Source organism: Carettochelys insculpta, chromosome 6, assembly GCF_033958435.1.
Source record: "Carettochelys insculpta isolate YL-2023 chromosome 6, ASM3395843v1, whole genome shotgun sequence".
NCBI lineage: Eukaryota > Metazoa > Chordata > Testudines > Carettochelyidae > Carettochelys > Carettochelys insculpta.
This window is the reverse complement of record NC_134142.1, coordinates 90,409,393-90,425,641: the sequence shown is the minus strand read 5'-3', so window position 1 is coordinate 90,425,641 and position 16,249 is coordinate 90,409,393. Positions and strand designations below refer to the sequence as shown.

At 53.7% G+C, this 16,249-nt stretch overlaps 1 protein-coding gene across 1 annotated transcript; it reads left to right on the top strand.

The window, feature by feature from the left end:
• Positions 1–168: 168 nt before the first annotated feature.
• CHST1 (carbohydrate sulfotransferase 1) lies at positions 169–14,720 on the top strand. The gene is made up of 2 exons (XM_074998959.1): positions 169–622; positions 12,864–14,720. The coding sequence occupies exon 2, from the start codon at positions 12,908–12,910 to the stop codon at positions 14,165–14,167; it is 1,260 nt and encodes a 419-aa protein (XP_074855060.1). The 5' UTR covers positions 169–622; positions 12,864–12,907; the 3' UTR covers positions 14,168–14,720.
• Positions 14,721–16,249: the final 1,529 nt, after the last annotated feature.

Sequence of the window (16,249 nt, the reverse complement as noted above, 5' to 3'; positions counted from 1 at the left end):
CTCGCCCTAGAGCGGGGTGGGGATGATGACAGAGCCGGAGAGGGGGGCTGGCTGCATATTTGGCTCTCCTGAGCAGGCTGCTTGTTGTGCAGTTGTAGCTCCAGCCCAGCACAGCTGCCAGGCTGAGAGAAGCGGTGCGGGGAGAGGGAGGAGGGAGCAGCTCCGCTCTCACACCCTGGACCCTGCCTGCTGGAAGAGGGGCTCGGGGGCTGCAGGGATCCGGGATCTGCGCCCCCTGCCCTGTCTGCTGCTTCCCCTGGGGGCTCGGCGCAGGCAGCAGCTGGATCTACCTTGCTTGTGACTGGCAGGAGGCCCCGCCGTGCCGGATCCCCGCACGGCTCCCAGGGCAGGGGCGCGACTTGGCTGTGGCTGGGGGGAAGCGGCCGCAGCAGGGGGCGCAGCCAGGGACCCCCGAGCCGAGCTGGGCGGCTCGCCGGCTGCCCCGGGCCATGCGGCGGGGCCAGCGCGGGCTCAGCCTGCCGGAAGGGATGCTGCTGCCGCCGGCCGGGACGGAGGGCGCCTGAGCTGCGGCGGGAGGACGGGGCCGGCAGCCGCCCCGGCTCGATGAGCTGCGGGGAGCTCCTGCCGCGGTGCCCGGAGCGGCTCCGCGCTTCATCGCCAGGTAGGCGCGGGGGGCCAGGCGGGTCTGGCTCCTGCAGGGCGGGGGCGCCCCGGGAAGGGGCAGCGCGTGGGGCGAGGGTGGTCCCCGGCGCTGAGAGCAGGGCGCGGCGGGAGGGCGCAGCCCCACGGGGGGCAGTGTGGGGTGGAGGGGTGAGCCCCGCGTGGGGGGTGCAGCGTGTGGGGGAGGGGTGAGCCCCCCTTGGGGGGTGCAGCGTGTGGGGGGAGGGCGCAGCCCCACTGGGGGAGGTGCTGTGTATAGGAGGTGAGGGGTCAGCCCCATTGGGGGGGGCACAGCCTGAAGGCGAGAGCTGAGCCCCATTTTTGCCAGAGGGAACTGCACTTGAACATGGGAATTGCTTCGCTGGCGCAGCCCAGGGTGTTGGTCCAGCCAGGATCCCGTCACAAGCCATGGCCGGGAGGAAGAAATCTGGTGGCCAAGGGCCGGGGAACTGATTCCCACTGCGGGGAGAGGAATGGGGCTGATACCTGCTCAGGAGGGTGGCATCACCATGTGATGGCTGATTCCCACTCAGGGCAGGGGGAGGAGAGGGCCAGCGTGGTTTACCACCCAATCACGCCAGCGCCAGTACCACAACTGTGGGGCCAGGGGGCTGCACTAAGAGCGCACAGGGCAGAAGGCTTCACATTCCAATGGAGTTAATTTCTCCTCAGAACAAATACTGGGCACCTGACGGGAGCTGCTTCTTCCCAAGAGGAGAGGCATGGGGCGGGAAGGCGGGAAGGCCTTCTGTTCCCTAGCCATGCCAAGCACTGGGCAGGGCTCCATGGGAATGCCCACTGGCTAGCCCCTTCTTCCCACCTGCCCCAGAGTCAGCTACTTACTCACTCCCCTGCCCTGGCAACCCTTAGTTTTATCTTCCACAGCTGTGCAGGGAACGAAAAGTCACTTGGAGGGCCTAGGCGGCGTCATTGCCCCAGCCATTCCGATGGCTTAGGCCTTTGCTCTCTCTGCACCAACCAGCGTGGCCTCTCTCCTGCTAGGTTGGGATTGTCTTCTATCCACAGTTCCACTATGGCACCAATCCTGGGGTACTGACCCCTAGGAGTGCCCTCCGGAGTACATGGGGATGAAATTGCAAGCGGGTTTGAGCAACCTTTTAATCAAAACCTGGCAGTAGATATGAGCCTGGGTGAAACTTCCTCGTCTTCCTAACAATCAACATTGTTTGGACTAATTGAATAATTTCCCTAATGCCAGAACGCGTCCAGAGCCCCTGTTCCTTTGGGCAGCTGTAGCTCTTGGAAGGACTTTAGGGGCTTATATAACTGGATGGTGGAGCATCTTTTAGTCCCAAACTGGTCTGAACTGTCTGAAACAGCTGAGGGCCAAGAGAGGCTGAGGGAAGAGCTCACACCCATACCAAGCTGCATATAAACTGAGGGAATTTGTAGAATAGAAAGTCCACACAGAAACACTGAGTAATTAAGGGGTTGGGCCTTTGAAGGAACCAAATATCTGATGAAAAGAAAAGCAGGGGGAGGAGGAATGGAACATGGGCCTGTCCTGTCCTATGAGAAATCCAGATTTTAGTCCCTGCTTTGCCCTAGACTGCCTGTGTGCGCTTAGGCAAACCACTTAACTTCTCCATGTCTCAGTTTCCCATCTGTAAAATGGGGATAATAATGTTTCCCTACATCATGTGGGGGTCTCCAGAAGGAGATGAGAACTACTGAGACAAAAGAACCATCCACCAAAATAGCAGAAATGTATGCCCCCTAGGAACAAGTTGGCCCTGAGACAGAAAGTGGTGTTTGCTCTAAGGGTCTATAATGAGCTTTCAAATTGGCAAGTGCTGGCTAGAAGGCTCTAGCCTGAGAAGCTCTGTAGACTCACACCAAGAACAGGCTGGAACACACTTCAGTGAAGATGGAACTCTGGAGAAGCTGTACCTGGCATAGCCAGACAGTTACAGACTGAAAGGCAGATGTGTGGAGTGATAGCTGGATTCAGGGTGATTGCTGCGATAGGAAAGCAGGTGGGTTGGATGGGACTGGAGTGTTTTGCCAAAGAATAATTAGCTCAAAATGCCTGTGCCTGGAAAAATGTGTCTCTCTTTAAAACCAAAAGAAAGCAAAACAATCCACCCCAGCACCAAAAACCACCAAGTCAATGAGTAGGGGGAAAGGTACATTGTCCTACTGCACATTCTGATGGTGCCATTCATCCTGCAGCCACCTCTGGGGTGGAGGAGGCAGCTTGGTGGATGAGTGACACAGCATTAAGAGCAAGAAAGGTTTAGCTTAAAGACACCCCACCCTTAATAAGGGTCCCTGGGGCTTTTCGTGCAGAATACACAAGGCCTATGCCCAGGGGATTGCATGGTGCTTACTTTAGCACCTCAGGAAAGTGAAGAGTGTGCTGCCTTGCCAGCGTTTAGAGAGCAGCTATGTTTCCCACAGGACTAAAGAAGAGGAAAGGCTATGCCATGACAAGACTGGACCCCCTCCTCACCCCCGCATCTTCACTGACCTACCTGTGCCTAGGTGCCAGGACAGCTACTGCACATGACTGGGGCCCCCGCAGTGGCTAGGCGCGGGTGTCTGCCTTCAGTAATGGAAGGGTAGGACTTGGACACTTCCTGTTACTTTAAATACGTCTAGCTATCACTCCACACAGTGCCTGCCTTGCCCAGTGCCAGTCCCCCATGCTCGTGGGCACAGCTTGTGGCTGGAGATACAGACAGCTGCAGCAGAGCCGTCCCAGATGGCTGTTTCTTACCCCAAAGGCCCTACATTTTTCCAGAGACTCTCCAATGACTAAGTCATGGTAGCTGAGCCCAGTGCTTGGCATTAAACCTCAGTCAAGGCCCTGCCTCCCCTGCCTGAATGGCCTCCACAGTTTGTTTTAAGACTAAGTCATTCATTCGGGTTTGCCAAGAAGCAGCAGATCCACAGCCTGCCAGGTCCCTCCTGGGCTTTGGTTTTGCAGCCCTGTGCCTGGGGCTGAGTGGTGAGTGACTACAGAAACCGTCCTGCACAGGGAGAACCTGGCTGATCAGCCCTAGGAAGAGGCACTGCTGGCCTCTCCTGCCTCTGCTTCCTTCCGGGCAGAAGACGGATGCTAACATTTCACCCTGGGCTCCAGGAAAGGAGGGTGCTGTGATGAGACTGCGTTACTGAATTATTCACAGTTACAGGGTGAGGGGCGGGGCAGCTGGGCCAAGCGTGCAAAAGGAAAGTGCAACTGTTGTGTACTGGTTGGTATGGGGGTGGGCGTGGCACCTGTGCATAAGTGCGGCAAGGCGTTAGGGTGTGCCCCCAGGGATGCATACCGCAGTGCTGGCTCCCAGATGCTGCATTAACACTAGTGTCGGTGGACGGAGCTTGCTGGTGGCTGTAGACTGGTAGAGTGGCTTGTATATGGGTGTGTGTGTGTGTGTGTGTGTGTGCGTGCACGCACTGCTCTGTGTAAGTGTGTGTACATGTGTACCTGCCTGCCAGGTGCACGGGGGGCGGGAGGGGTGCCTCAGTACCACCGTCCATCCGCAGCTGCTGCCCCTTTCATTCTCAGGCACCAGGGCCCTAAATCTCTCCGAGCAGTTGATATTCACAATCATCCTAGCTGGGCCCGAAGTCCTGAGTCACTGTATGGTTTCCATGGAAACAGACTCGTTCATTGTGATCAGTTTGGGGGTAGATGCTGTGTTTGGTGGCAACACCGCACAGCTGCAGTGAGAGGTCAGCCCCTGCCAGACCCACTGTGACAGGAGAGGCACAGGGTTCCGGTGGGTAGGTCTGAAGGGCTCCTGCACCTTGCCTTAGCCAGAGCAACAAGCTGTTAACAAGGTGGTGGAGCTTTAACTGTGGGTCTCAGCACAGCTGCACAGGGTGCGATGTGGTACCTCTGCTGTCTCCAGGTTCCTCTGGCTTCCAGCCCTTTGGCCTAACCACATGGTCCCACTTCCACCCTGGTGGCTGTCTGAATCTTCTCCTTTGTCCCCTCTCGCCGTGAGCTGGCCACTCTACAGCCCTCCATTTCATAGGGGTTGCAGAGGTGGGGAGGGAGGGGCTGCTGAAGGAGACTGATGCACACAAATCTGGCTAGCAAGAAGAGCACAAGCGCACACTGCTCAGCGAGAGGAGGCGAGCAGCCTCAGAAACACACCAAAAGTGGAGGGAGCAACCACAAAAGCATAACCCTCAGGCGCTTCCCTTAACAGCAACGCTGATAACCCAAGTATTATCAACACCTACCATTGTAAAGCATATGCCACCCCAGAACGTTACAGAGCACTTTACAGGCCAAAGGAATTATTATACTTCTACTGGATGCAGCCACCTCTGGGGAGGGGGGAGGAGGAGGAGGAGGAAGCCAGGCAGCTGCACAGCGATATAGCACAATTTTTTAAGAACTAATTCTGTGTTCAGTCAAACCTACAGACAGAAGTTAGGTGGCAGAATGGACTAACCTGCATGGAGACTTGGCCTTGTGCAGGAGATGCATCCCAGCTTAAAAGAAGCAGCACGAGCTCTTGAGTGATCTGACAGCATCTCCAATTGCACAGCGCTCCTTGGCACCAGGCTGAAATGGTGGGCCCAGCACAGATTCAGAGAATGGAACATACCTGATGCCAATCACTGCAGCAGCTTGTGTTATCTACTGACCAGATGCAACACTGCTTAGTTTGTGAGACCAGCCCTAATCAGAGAATGCAGCTGTGCACTCCCATTACGGAGCTATAAAAGCAAGCCAATGGCAGCAAACCTGTTAAGAGACTCTCTAGTGCAGGGACTCTGTCCCAGAGGCTTTGCTGTATGCAGCCATGCTTGTTGCTCTGTTTGAGAGTAATTCATTGATACCATGCAGGTTGATACGCTGCACTGATCTCGGATGCTCTTCCTTGAACAGACTGGCTTTCTGCCTGCACTCTGTCAGCACAGCAGCTGTGCCAGCCAGGGGAGGTGGTTGCAGGTGTTTGCGCCCCCTCTTCTGCCTTTCTTAGGTTCTTCACTGCCTCCTATGAGGCAGAGGGAATCTGAGGAGGGGGATTGTGGAGCAACCCTTCTGGAATTTTGCTTTTAATATCGACACTGTCCATATCCCAGTGCCAAGAGTGGCTGGGCACATCCTGCTATGAGTGCTATTCTACTGGTCGGTGCATGACAGCATGGGCCCAACGTGATCCTGGATAGCATTCAGGGGTCAAGTGAAAAGGAATGCCAACTCCTAAGGGTCGAAAATCAGGGGTCAACCCAGAAAATCAGGGGATTGCTGCCAAAAAAAGGAGGGAAGGCTAGTCACGCATTCTTTCAGAGCGTGACTCAGGCATCCTGGATGGCTTGACCCCACCAGCTGCCCAGTGCCTGCAGCAGGCCACGAGCACCAGCGGATGGTGACTCCTATTCAGGGGGCAATGACAGGACAATTCAGAAGATACAGTTTAGGAGGGTCACTCACCTGCAGTCCAGCACTGTGGCCCAGTCGGCTGCCCCGGCTGGGCTTCAGCCTTGTTTTCGTTTGGGTGTGTCCACATAGAGTTCTCCCGCTGAGATAGTAAGGGGGGCAGCACTCAGGAGCGAATGTGTGTATCATGCAGCAGCCAGGCTGCAGGCCAGCTAACAGGTTTAGTGGCAGAGCCTCGGCTTATGACACTTACCCAACACCTGGCCTTGCTCAGTGTAGCTGTGGCCAGCACTGCCTCGCCCTTGCTTTCCATGCTCAGCAGCCACAGCCACCCCAGTACGTACTGGGTGAAAGGAAAGAGCATTTGGAACCTGGCAGGAGGCTGCAGTAGAACTGGTGGCCACCAGAGGGGAATGGAGAGTTCTCTGTTTGGATCGCACATGGGAGAAAATGGACAAGCTTAGGCAAAGCTGCTGCTTTGCCTGAGAGTCGTGTGCTTGTGAGCCTCCCTTTCTGCAGGGGCAGAGAGCAAACAGGGGCTTGTCCTTCATCTCTTCTAATTGTGAACATGGAGCCTTAACAATTGGAGCAGTGTGATGGGTGTGTGGCTGGGGATGCTCTAGAAGACTATGCTGAGGAAGAGGCTGTGATGGGAGGCATTGGAGGAAGCAAGAAAAGAGGTGATAAGATGTAGTTGGGTTCCACAGAATTTGCTCTGGGTGGAGGTTGGGGGCGGGTCTGACAGGACACCAGGGGAGATGTGAAGTTTCCTGTATGGAGGCAGAGGCACCTGGGTCCCTAGGAGGCAGCTTCCCTCTGTACAGTGAGTACTGATATATCAAGGCTAGTTTATAGTAGGCTCCCCCCTCGATATACCTTGCAGCTCCCTGCCCCCCAGACACAGCATGGCACTGGCAGACAGCTGCCTCATAAACCGTATGAAAACAGAGTGTGAGTGTATATTTAAGATGGAATAAAAGTACTGGGTCCAGACCACATCCTCCTATTTAGGCCCAGAACAGATTTTTGTAAGGATAAAGGCAGGGCACATTTCTCCCTGCCCCATCAGGTGATGACGTTGGCAGTTTGGATTGAGGACACCTGCCCAATGGGGGTTGAATTGAAAACCACCAATGTCTCTCTTCCTCTCAGGGGCCACCAAACAGCCATCAGAGAAGAAGCACTTGTGGTCGTGGTCAGCCTGGGATGCAAAGATGCTGGAAGTAGGAGAATTAGGGTGCAGCTGCTAATAACCCAATAGGGGATCATAGTTTTCAGCAATGTCTGTGGCAAGGGCCCATTTTTCCCTGGTCAGTGTTTGGGCTGGCAGCCTCCCCTCATGGGAGGGCTTTGGGCTTGCAGCAGGTTTCCGGGGTAGGGAGCACAGACACTCCATCCCCTGCTGTCTCTAGCTCTATAACTTTTGGTACTGTTGAAAGATCTCATGCTTCCACCTCTCCATCTCTTCCCTCCCCCCAACAGGAAGGCTTTTAAAGGCTCCCAGAAGGCCTGAAGTGGAGTCAGCTGGCCCCAATCTGCCTGAGCCAGCTCCTTGCCTCCTGCTCCTCACTGTCCTGCAGCCCTCCACCTCTGATTAGCAGGCCTTTCCCCCTTTTTGGGCTGCCTTTTCCCTCCTCTGGGCTGACCTTGTCACACCCCACATTAAAACTTGTTCTAAGCTGGGCTGGATTTGACATGCGGGTGAAAGGCTCCTTGCCCCATTCCCAATGTTCCAAGTCATCCCACTTCTGGAAAACCATGAGCCTGAGCCTCACGTAGGCTTATGTTCCCTGGGCTCAGTAACGAAACAAAATCAAGAGTAGAACCACCAGGGGTTTAAGCTGGGCTCCAGGCTTTGCAAAGCAGCCCCCACCCATGTGTTTCAGAGTGCACGACACTCCCAGCCTCTCCCGAGAAGGGGGCATGTCAGAGTGATGGGTGTACCACATACCGCCAACAGCAGAAATCTCTCTGGAGGGAAAAAGCACCAGGAACTTTGTGCTTTTCCGGGCCTGTCAGGAATTTTAATATGCTAAAGCCACAGAAGCTCTGTTGCTGAACAGGCCCTGCATACTAAAGCCGGCCTGGCCAGTGCGGCTCCCTGAGAGACCGCAGCCATTCCCTTCTCGCATTGTCCCTTAGCTGCTACTCTCATTTCCCCTAGAGAAGCAAATGGCCTTGGGACTTAGTGCCATGTACACGTGTGTGTGTGTGTGTGTGTGAGAGAGAGAGAGAGCGAGTGAGAGCGAGTGAGGACGCGGGCAGTGGAGGGGTAACTCCCTGCTCTGTTAGATGTACAGGAGCAATGGATTAATTCTGGGACATCTCAGAGCTGTTACTGGGGATCATAGAATAAGTACGTGTAACGGTCAGGAAAGAGGAGGGGGAATATGCTGAGAGGCGAGCCTCCCAGAGCCATGCAAATCACAGGGTGATCTAAAAATAATCTGGGCCCATGTAATTGGTTTGCCTGATGTGACTGGCCAGCACTTAGATTAGAACTTCTAAGTCCTATGGCATCTCATTGACATGTGTGTGGACACATGAGCTGTGTCTACACGTGCACGCTACTTCGAAGTAGCGGCACTAACTTCGAAATAGCGCCCGTCGTGGCTACACGCATCGTGCGCTATTTCGAAGTTAACTTCGACGTTAGGCGGCGAGACGTCGAAGTCGCTAACCTCATGAGGGGATCGGAATAGCGCCCTACTTCGACGTTCAACGTCGAAGTAGGGACCGTGTAGACGATCCACGTCTCGCAACGTCGAAATTGCCGGGTCCTCCATGGCGGCCATCAGCTGGGGGGTTGAGAGATGCTCTCTCTCCAGCCCCTGCGGGGCTCTATGGTCACCGTGGGCAGCAGCCCTTAGCCCAGGGCTTCTGGCTGCTGCTGCGGCAGCTGGGGATACATGCTGCAGGCACAGGGTCTGCAACCAGTTGTCAGCTCTGTGTATCTTGTGTTGTTTAGTGCAACTGTGTCTGGGAGGGGCCCTTTAAGGGAGTGGCTTGCTGTTGAGTCCGCCCTGTGACCCTGTCTGCAGCTGTGCCTGGCACCCTTATTTCGATGTGTGCTACTTTGGCATGTAGACGTTCCCTCACTGCGCCTATTTCGATGTGTGCTACTTTGGCGTGTAGACGTACCCTCGCAGCACCTATTTCGATGTGGTGCCGCGCAACGTCGAAGTTGAACATCGACGTTGCCAGCCCTGGAGGACGTGTAGACGTTATTCATCGAAATAGCCTATTTCAATGTTGCTACATCGAAATAAGCTATTTCGATGTTGGCTTCACGTGTAGACGTAGCCCCTGATACAAAGGCAGCAACAGACAGGCACACGCACCATACACACAAATACTGGTGCGAGCAAAGCCCCATTGGCCTGTGGTTCTCCATTAGCCTGTGTCAATGCAAACTTGTTAATGTGCGGGCAGGTTCCACAAGCACATGGGGGCTTGGAGGTGGGGGGCGGGGGGGGCGAGGCACTACATACAGACACAAACCTGTGCAGAGCCTGCCCTGGCTAAAGGCATACAGATTGTCATACAGAGACATGCCTGTGCACTCACACAGACAGACAGAGCTGGAGTTGTGCCCAGTGCTGCAGCGACAGATACATAGCAGGACAAGCAGGAAACCACATTCTGGGAGAGGCATGTGTAAGGCCCTAAAGGAGGAGGAATTAAAAAAGGGCCCCAGAGGAAGCCTAAAGAGGTGGTGGAATCTCCATCCCTAGAGGTTTCAAGTCCTGGCTTGACATAGTCCTGGTTGGGATGATTTAGTTGGGGTTGATCCTGCTTTGGGCAGGGGGCTGGTCTCAGTGACCTCCTGAGGTCCCTTCCAGCCCTAGGAGTCTGTGATTCTATGCCTGTGGAGGGAAGGTTGAAGCTGGGGAGCATCTAAACCCCATTGCTGCTCTCTGGGGCAGATTGCCTTGGTCACTGCTGCTAGCATTAGCCATCTGAGTTTGATTTCAACCGCTTGAGGGAAGCAGGCTGGGCTCAGAGAGGGTGGGATTGCGCTGGCCTCCCAAAATGCTGGAGGAGAATCTGGCTTTGTAACCACGTAGCTGGGTATGCATATACCCTTCTTGTACATGCAGGAACGCAAAGGCCCTTGCACACAGGGATACACTTCCTCGCCCCCTCCCAGCCTTCCACTGAGAGCAGATGCCTGGTGCCTAGTTCACAGCTACTCATGGGAGAGAAGAACAGGCTCAATTGCATCACAGCTGCTTCCAATTTACCTGCTCGGTTGGCGAGCAGATGAGCGACGTAGCCTGCAGGCAGCGGGACAGCAATGGGCTGGCCTGACCTTTTGTGGCAGGCTGCAGCTAAGGCTCTGAGAGACAGCAGCAGGCAGGCAAGCCATGGCAGCTGCTGGCTAGAGCTATTCTTCAGCCGCTTCAGCTTTCGCTCCTCTTGCACCTGTGTTGCACTCTCCCTGCCCCTGCCATGGGCACACCCCATTCCATCTTCAGAACCGGGCACCAGGGGCTTCTGCCACTGAGCCCTTTTTGCCAGACTTTCTAGGTTTCCTTTTGCTTCTCTCCTGGGATGACTTGGCCTCTTGTCCTGGCTATTTCTTATCACGTCTGCCACAAGCTGCTGAAAACACAGGCAACTTCTAAGGAGGTGTCTTCGTCATCGTCATCTGTTGTAAGGGAGACTGTGTCCCCTAAGGGAGAATGCACTCGAGTGGGTCTTGGGAGATGTGTCTTCTCATCCTGGCTCTGGCCTCTGAGTGACCTAGCACAAATTGCCTCATGCCTCAGTTTCCCCATTTGCAAACTAACCATACTGAGCACCCTGAGAAAGTCTTTCAGGTTTACAGGCAGAAGAGCTTGTAGTTATTACAGCAGTATGGTGGAGTGTCTCATCCTTGCCTCAAGGCCAAAAAAGGAAGAAATCACTGAACAAAGCACAGAGCAGAATAAAATAATAAGGTACTAGGGAGCGAGCTGGTGTTGTGCCAGAAGGATGATGTATGGCGGGTCGGGGGGGGCCTCTTCCATTTGAGTGCAGGAAGCAGCAGGGACTTTGTAAGGCTGGTTCCTGTACTGTTTTCCAGTAGTTTGGTTCTATGAACAATTGTCTCCGGCTGAGACGTCGACCATCTCCTGCTTCTGCACACTTTCAAACAGTGCTGCTGCCCTTGTGTCCTCCTCATCCCCAGGCTGATCTCCTGCCGCACTCTGCTTCCACCAAAAAGCAACTCAGAGGGGCAAAGGAGTCACAGCCCTTTCGGAAAGCTACTGTTGCGAACATACTTTCAGCAAAAGCCTCCCTCTGGTGCTGAGGGCTGTAGCACCAGTTGCTGAGTCTTCCCAGGTCTTGCTCTGAAGGCTTGATGGGTTGGAAGTGGCAGTGTTGAGGGCACGGTGTAGGCAGGTAAATGATTGACTCCTGCAGAAACCGGCTTTCAGCAGTTTTATTTGCTGCAGTTCGCAGAAGCAGGAAAACAACCTCCTTCCACTGCCTCAATCAACCACCCTCGCTCTTGGCCTCATGTCCCATCTGTGTTGATGCACCCCCCACGCCAGCCACAAGCCATTTTTTAGTGGATTCTAGCAGCAGCTCACTCTGGGGGCTTGCACCCATTGGCAGCAATTGGAATGTGCCCAGTGCCAGGAATTCTGCCACGTGTCAGCCAAGTGCCTTTCGTTCAGGCTGTGGTGCCGTCTTTGCAGATAGCCCGTAGGGGGAGAAAACGTGTGCTGTGTGAGTGTTATTTCTAAGCTTCCCATTACCACATTATCTAGCCACAGGATTGGTCCATGGGGATTCCCAGCTATAATGGAGAACAGATGCTGAAAATGGTGGGATCATGTAACCCACACTCCTTCTGGGTGTGGTGTATTGGCCCATCGAGTCACCCCAAAACCACTTAGAGAGAGAATAATGAGTCTGCTGTACAGCCTTAGTGAACAGCCAGCTGACTTGCGGCTCCTGCACTAAGGTCCAGAGGCCCCAAGTTTGATTCTGCCTGCAGATGACTGAGGCCTGCTGGTGTTAACATTTGCACAGATGGCAGAACCACGTTGCCTGGAGGACAAGACAAGAATCAGCCTGGGAGCTGAGAATCAGGCTAGTGCTGGCAGCTAGCAAAGCAGGCTGGAGCTGAGATGAACATTGAAGCCACAGTGCTATCTCAGGTCCAGCCAGCTTCCTGAGATCCCTTGAATCTGGCCTGTGCACTGTTACCCTGGTTTACCACGTTACCTCAGCCAGGGTGAACTTCCGCAGCTTTAGGAGAGACCAGCAAAGGTGCTGCCATTTCCCTCACTCTGAGCAGGCACTGGCTGGCACAGACTGGTCACTCTACACAGGAAGATGGACTCACGCTGTTTCTAGGTCCCAGCCCCTCTCTTGTCACTTCTCCCAGGACTGGGTGTTCGTGACTTCAGTGGGTTGACTGCTGACTTACACACACAACCCAGCATCTGGCCTGTGGTTTTTGGAGTCTCTGTGTTTGTGCAGCTACCAGGAACTTCCCTGGACTGACCAGATAGAATGTATGTCCATAGTGCGGCCAGGCCCATCGCCTGCCCCCTTTCCCCACAGTCTGGGGTGCAAGGCACAGAGGAAGCACAGAACCAGATGTTTCCTAGATACCCTTCATGAAGGAGGGCCCTGTTTTCTGGGTCAAAGCTGCCTGTGGCTATGGCTTGCGAGGCGAAGAGGGTGTGCGTTAATGTTCATTATTCTTGTTGGGACAGAGCTGGGAGGTGCAAGGCATATGGTTATGGCTGGTATCCCTCTTGCTAGGGTTCTTAGTGGCCTCCTTTGTCATTTCCATCTGGCCTTGATTCAGTGCAAGGGATACTCAGAACCTATGCAATATTCCCTGCTAAACTTGTGACCTCTATCTGTGTTGCAGACACTAAGACGACCTGTACGGAAGCTCCATGAAGGTGACCAGCCATGCAATGTTCCTGGAAGGCTGTCCTCCTACTAGCCTTGGCATCCATCGCAATCCAGTACACAGCGATCCGAACCTTCACAGCCAAGTCCTTCCACACTTGCCCCATCCCCAGTCCTGTGAACTGCAGCCTGAGCCAGGAGACTGAGTCGACTGACAGGCTATGTGAGGAGAGCCCAACCTTTGCTTACAACCTTTCCAGAAAGACGCACATCCTGATCCTGGCCACCACCAGGAGTGGCTCCTCTTTTGTTGGACAGTTGTTTAACCAGCACTTTGATGTCTTCTATTTATTTGAGCCCCTCTACCATGTTCAGTACACTCTGATCCCAAAGCTGACCCAGAGCAAGAGTACCACTGACAGGCGGGTCATGCTGGGAGCCAGCCGAGACTTACTGAGGAGCCTTTATGACTGCGATCTCTACTTTCTCGAGAACTACATCAAGCCCCAGCCAGTGAATCACACAACTGACCGGCTGTTCCGCAGGGGGGCCAGCAAGGCCCTGTGCTCGCCGCCGGTTTGCGAAGCACTGGGGCCCATTGATATCCACCTGGAAGAAGGGGACTGTGTGAAGAAGTGTGGCACCTTGAACCTGACATTGGCTACTGAGTCCTGCAAAGAGCATGGCCACGTGGCCATCAAAACAGTGCGGGTGCCAGAGGTCAGTGACCTCAGAGCCTTGGTGGAGGATCCCAGGCTAAATCTGAAGGTTATACAGCTGGTGAGGGATCCCAGAGGTATCTTGGCTTCCAGGAGTGAGACTTTCCGAGACACCTACAGGCTTTGGAGGATCTGGGATGGTACCGGTCGGAAGCCCTATAATCTGGATGTGACCCAGCTCACCACAGTCTGTGAGGACTTCTTGAACTCTGTATCCACCGGACTAAACCGACCACTTTGGCTTAAGGGTAAATACATGCTGGTCAGGTACGAAGACCTGGCCAGAAATCCCCTGAAAAAGACAGAGGAGATATACACTTTCCTGGGCATCCCCATGGACAACAACGTGGAGCGATGGATACAAAACAACACGAGAGGGGACAGGTCCTCAGCCAAACACAAGTACGGGACTGTCCGGAACTCAGCCGCAACAGCAGAGAAATGGCGGTTCCGCCTCTCGTATGAGATAGTGGAGTTTACCCAGAATGCCTGCCAGCAGGTGCTGGCACAGCTGGGCTACAGAGTGGCGAGCTCGGAAGAAGAGCTGAAGAACCTCTCCATCAGCATGGTGGAAGAGAAGGACTTTCCACCTTTCTCATAACACAGGCATTGTGCTCTCTTTTTTGATACAGACTGTTTCTAACTGTTGCCTTATTTTATTTTATTTCCCTCTCTCTCCAAATTTGCACTAAATCTCAAACGGGAATCTCAACAGCGTTAAGGCGAGGAGGCCGCTGCCTCTCACAATATTCGTCGGACACAAGGGTGTGGGGTGTCTCAAAGCAAGAGCTAGAACTGTGGCTGGGTAACAATGTTTACAAAATACACACACAATGTATAAAACAAACTTCAAGCTTTCCAAACCGAAGGGTACCTGGGGTACTGTACTTTTGCACTGTTTACTTTTACAATGTAAGAAAGATAAATCTATCTATCTATCTATCTATCTAATTTATGAATGGTGGTGTCCCCTTGAGAATAATTCCCCTTTGCCTCCCAGGTCTGAGCAGGTTATGCTGTTAGCTGAATGTGAAATAACTTCCCTGTTTTTCAATCTTGTTTCCATTTGTCTGTTCGTTTAACTCGTGTTATAGGGCTGGGCATCGGTTGGTTGCTGATCCATGATTGTTCGGTAACACCTGTGACATTTCTTTGTGCCAAAAAAAAAAAAATTAATTGATTGGGCGGTTTGCTAAAAAACAAACAAAATTAATGCTTTATCTCTGTGTTTTCTGTAAATAAAGGAGTTCAATGAAACTGACTGTTCCTGGGGTTGGGGAGTGGGGGGGGGGGTGAAATTCAAATGGAAGGAGCTCAGTCAATGCAGAAACAGTAGGACGTGACTTCCCTTGCAGCAATAGGGCTGACCATGTAAGAGCACAGGAATAGCATGGGGAGATGAAGTGGGAGGAGACAGGGTGCAGAGAGATGCAAGCCAAAAGTGGGCTGGGCTTACCCTGGAGGCTCATTTATCACTGGGGGAAGGAATGGGGTTTTAGGATTTGCCCCTGGCTGCAAGTCCCTCATGCTGTTATGTGTGCATGCTTATGTAAAAGTGTGTAAAAAATGCAGCTCGGTCCATAAACCAGTAATCATTTGAAAGGGTCTTCTGGCCTGGGGTCTGCTTGGGGAGGGGAGGGCTTTTGGCACTCATGCTGTCAGGACGCAAAATGCCCGGCAGCCTGGGAACTATACTGCGAGAAATCATGTGCCTAGGTACGGATCCAATCGGTATGGCCTCTGGCCAAGACATTAAGCCTGGCATAGCCCAAATCCAGTGTCTGAATCCCTTGTGGCTGATGGTTAGGGTACCCTGCCTTGGAGGCCCAGGCAAAATGCTGAAGATCAGTTTGTAAATTGAAAGAAAAAATTGACATTTTTTTTCAGCCTTATGATTTGTGTCACAGTCGGCCGAGGTGTCCCAACTAGATCAAGGCTTCGTTGGGTCAGAGCCTGTACAAACCCCTGGCAAGAGATGGATGTTGCCCTGGAGGGCCTAGAGCCTAAATAAAGCAGAGAGCTTAAGGGTGGGAGGGCAAAAAGTCACAGAAAACCAAAATGCCTCGCCCAAGCTCACACAACCAGGCAGTGGAAGAGCAAGAAGGTAGGTTTCCTGGGTCCCAAGTCCAGTGCCTTATCCAGTTGTCCTGGGAGCAGCCACACCTGGAGGAGAGCGCCACCAGATGATGGGGGTTCACCCTGAGGGACACTTTCTCCTGGCTGTGTGAGTGCGCGCTTACCAGGCAGTGAAGCTGAGCTGGAAAGTTGCAGTTACCATGCACAAAGACAACACTCCAGCAAAGCTGCCTGCTTTCTGCTCACCTAAATGCCGAGGGAAGAGGCAGTGGGAAGGGGCCGAAGGCTTCAAGAATTTTCTATGAAATGCTCCTTTACAAGCCCATAGACGGGCAGGACAGTCTGCCGCAGCTCATCTCGCTGGCTGCCTTTTGCAATGCAAACTGGCCTGACCTGGAAGATGAAAACTCATTTTAACTGGGAATGCCAGTAAAAGGTCAGCAGAAAAATGAGTTTGGTGGCCTCCCATCACGGTTTGCAGGGAGGCAAGCAGCAACTTATAAATCATCTGAGCTGGTGCAAGAGCGGGACTGGCAGCCTTGACTCAGTGAGAGGGGCTGGAAAGAGACCTACACCAATCACTCCTGCAGCTTGCCCTAGCGCACTA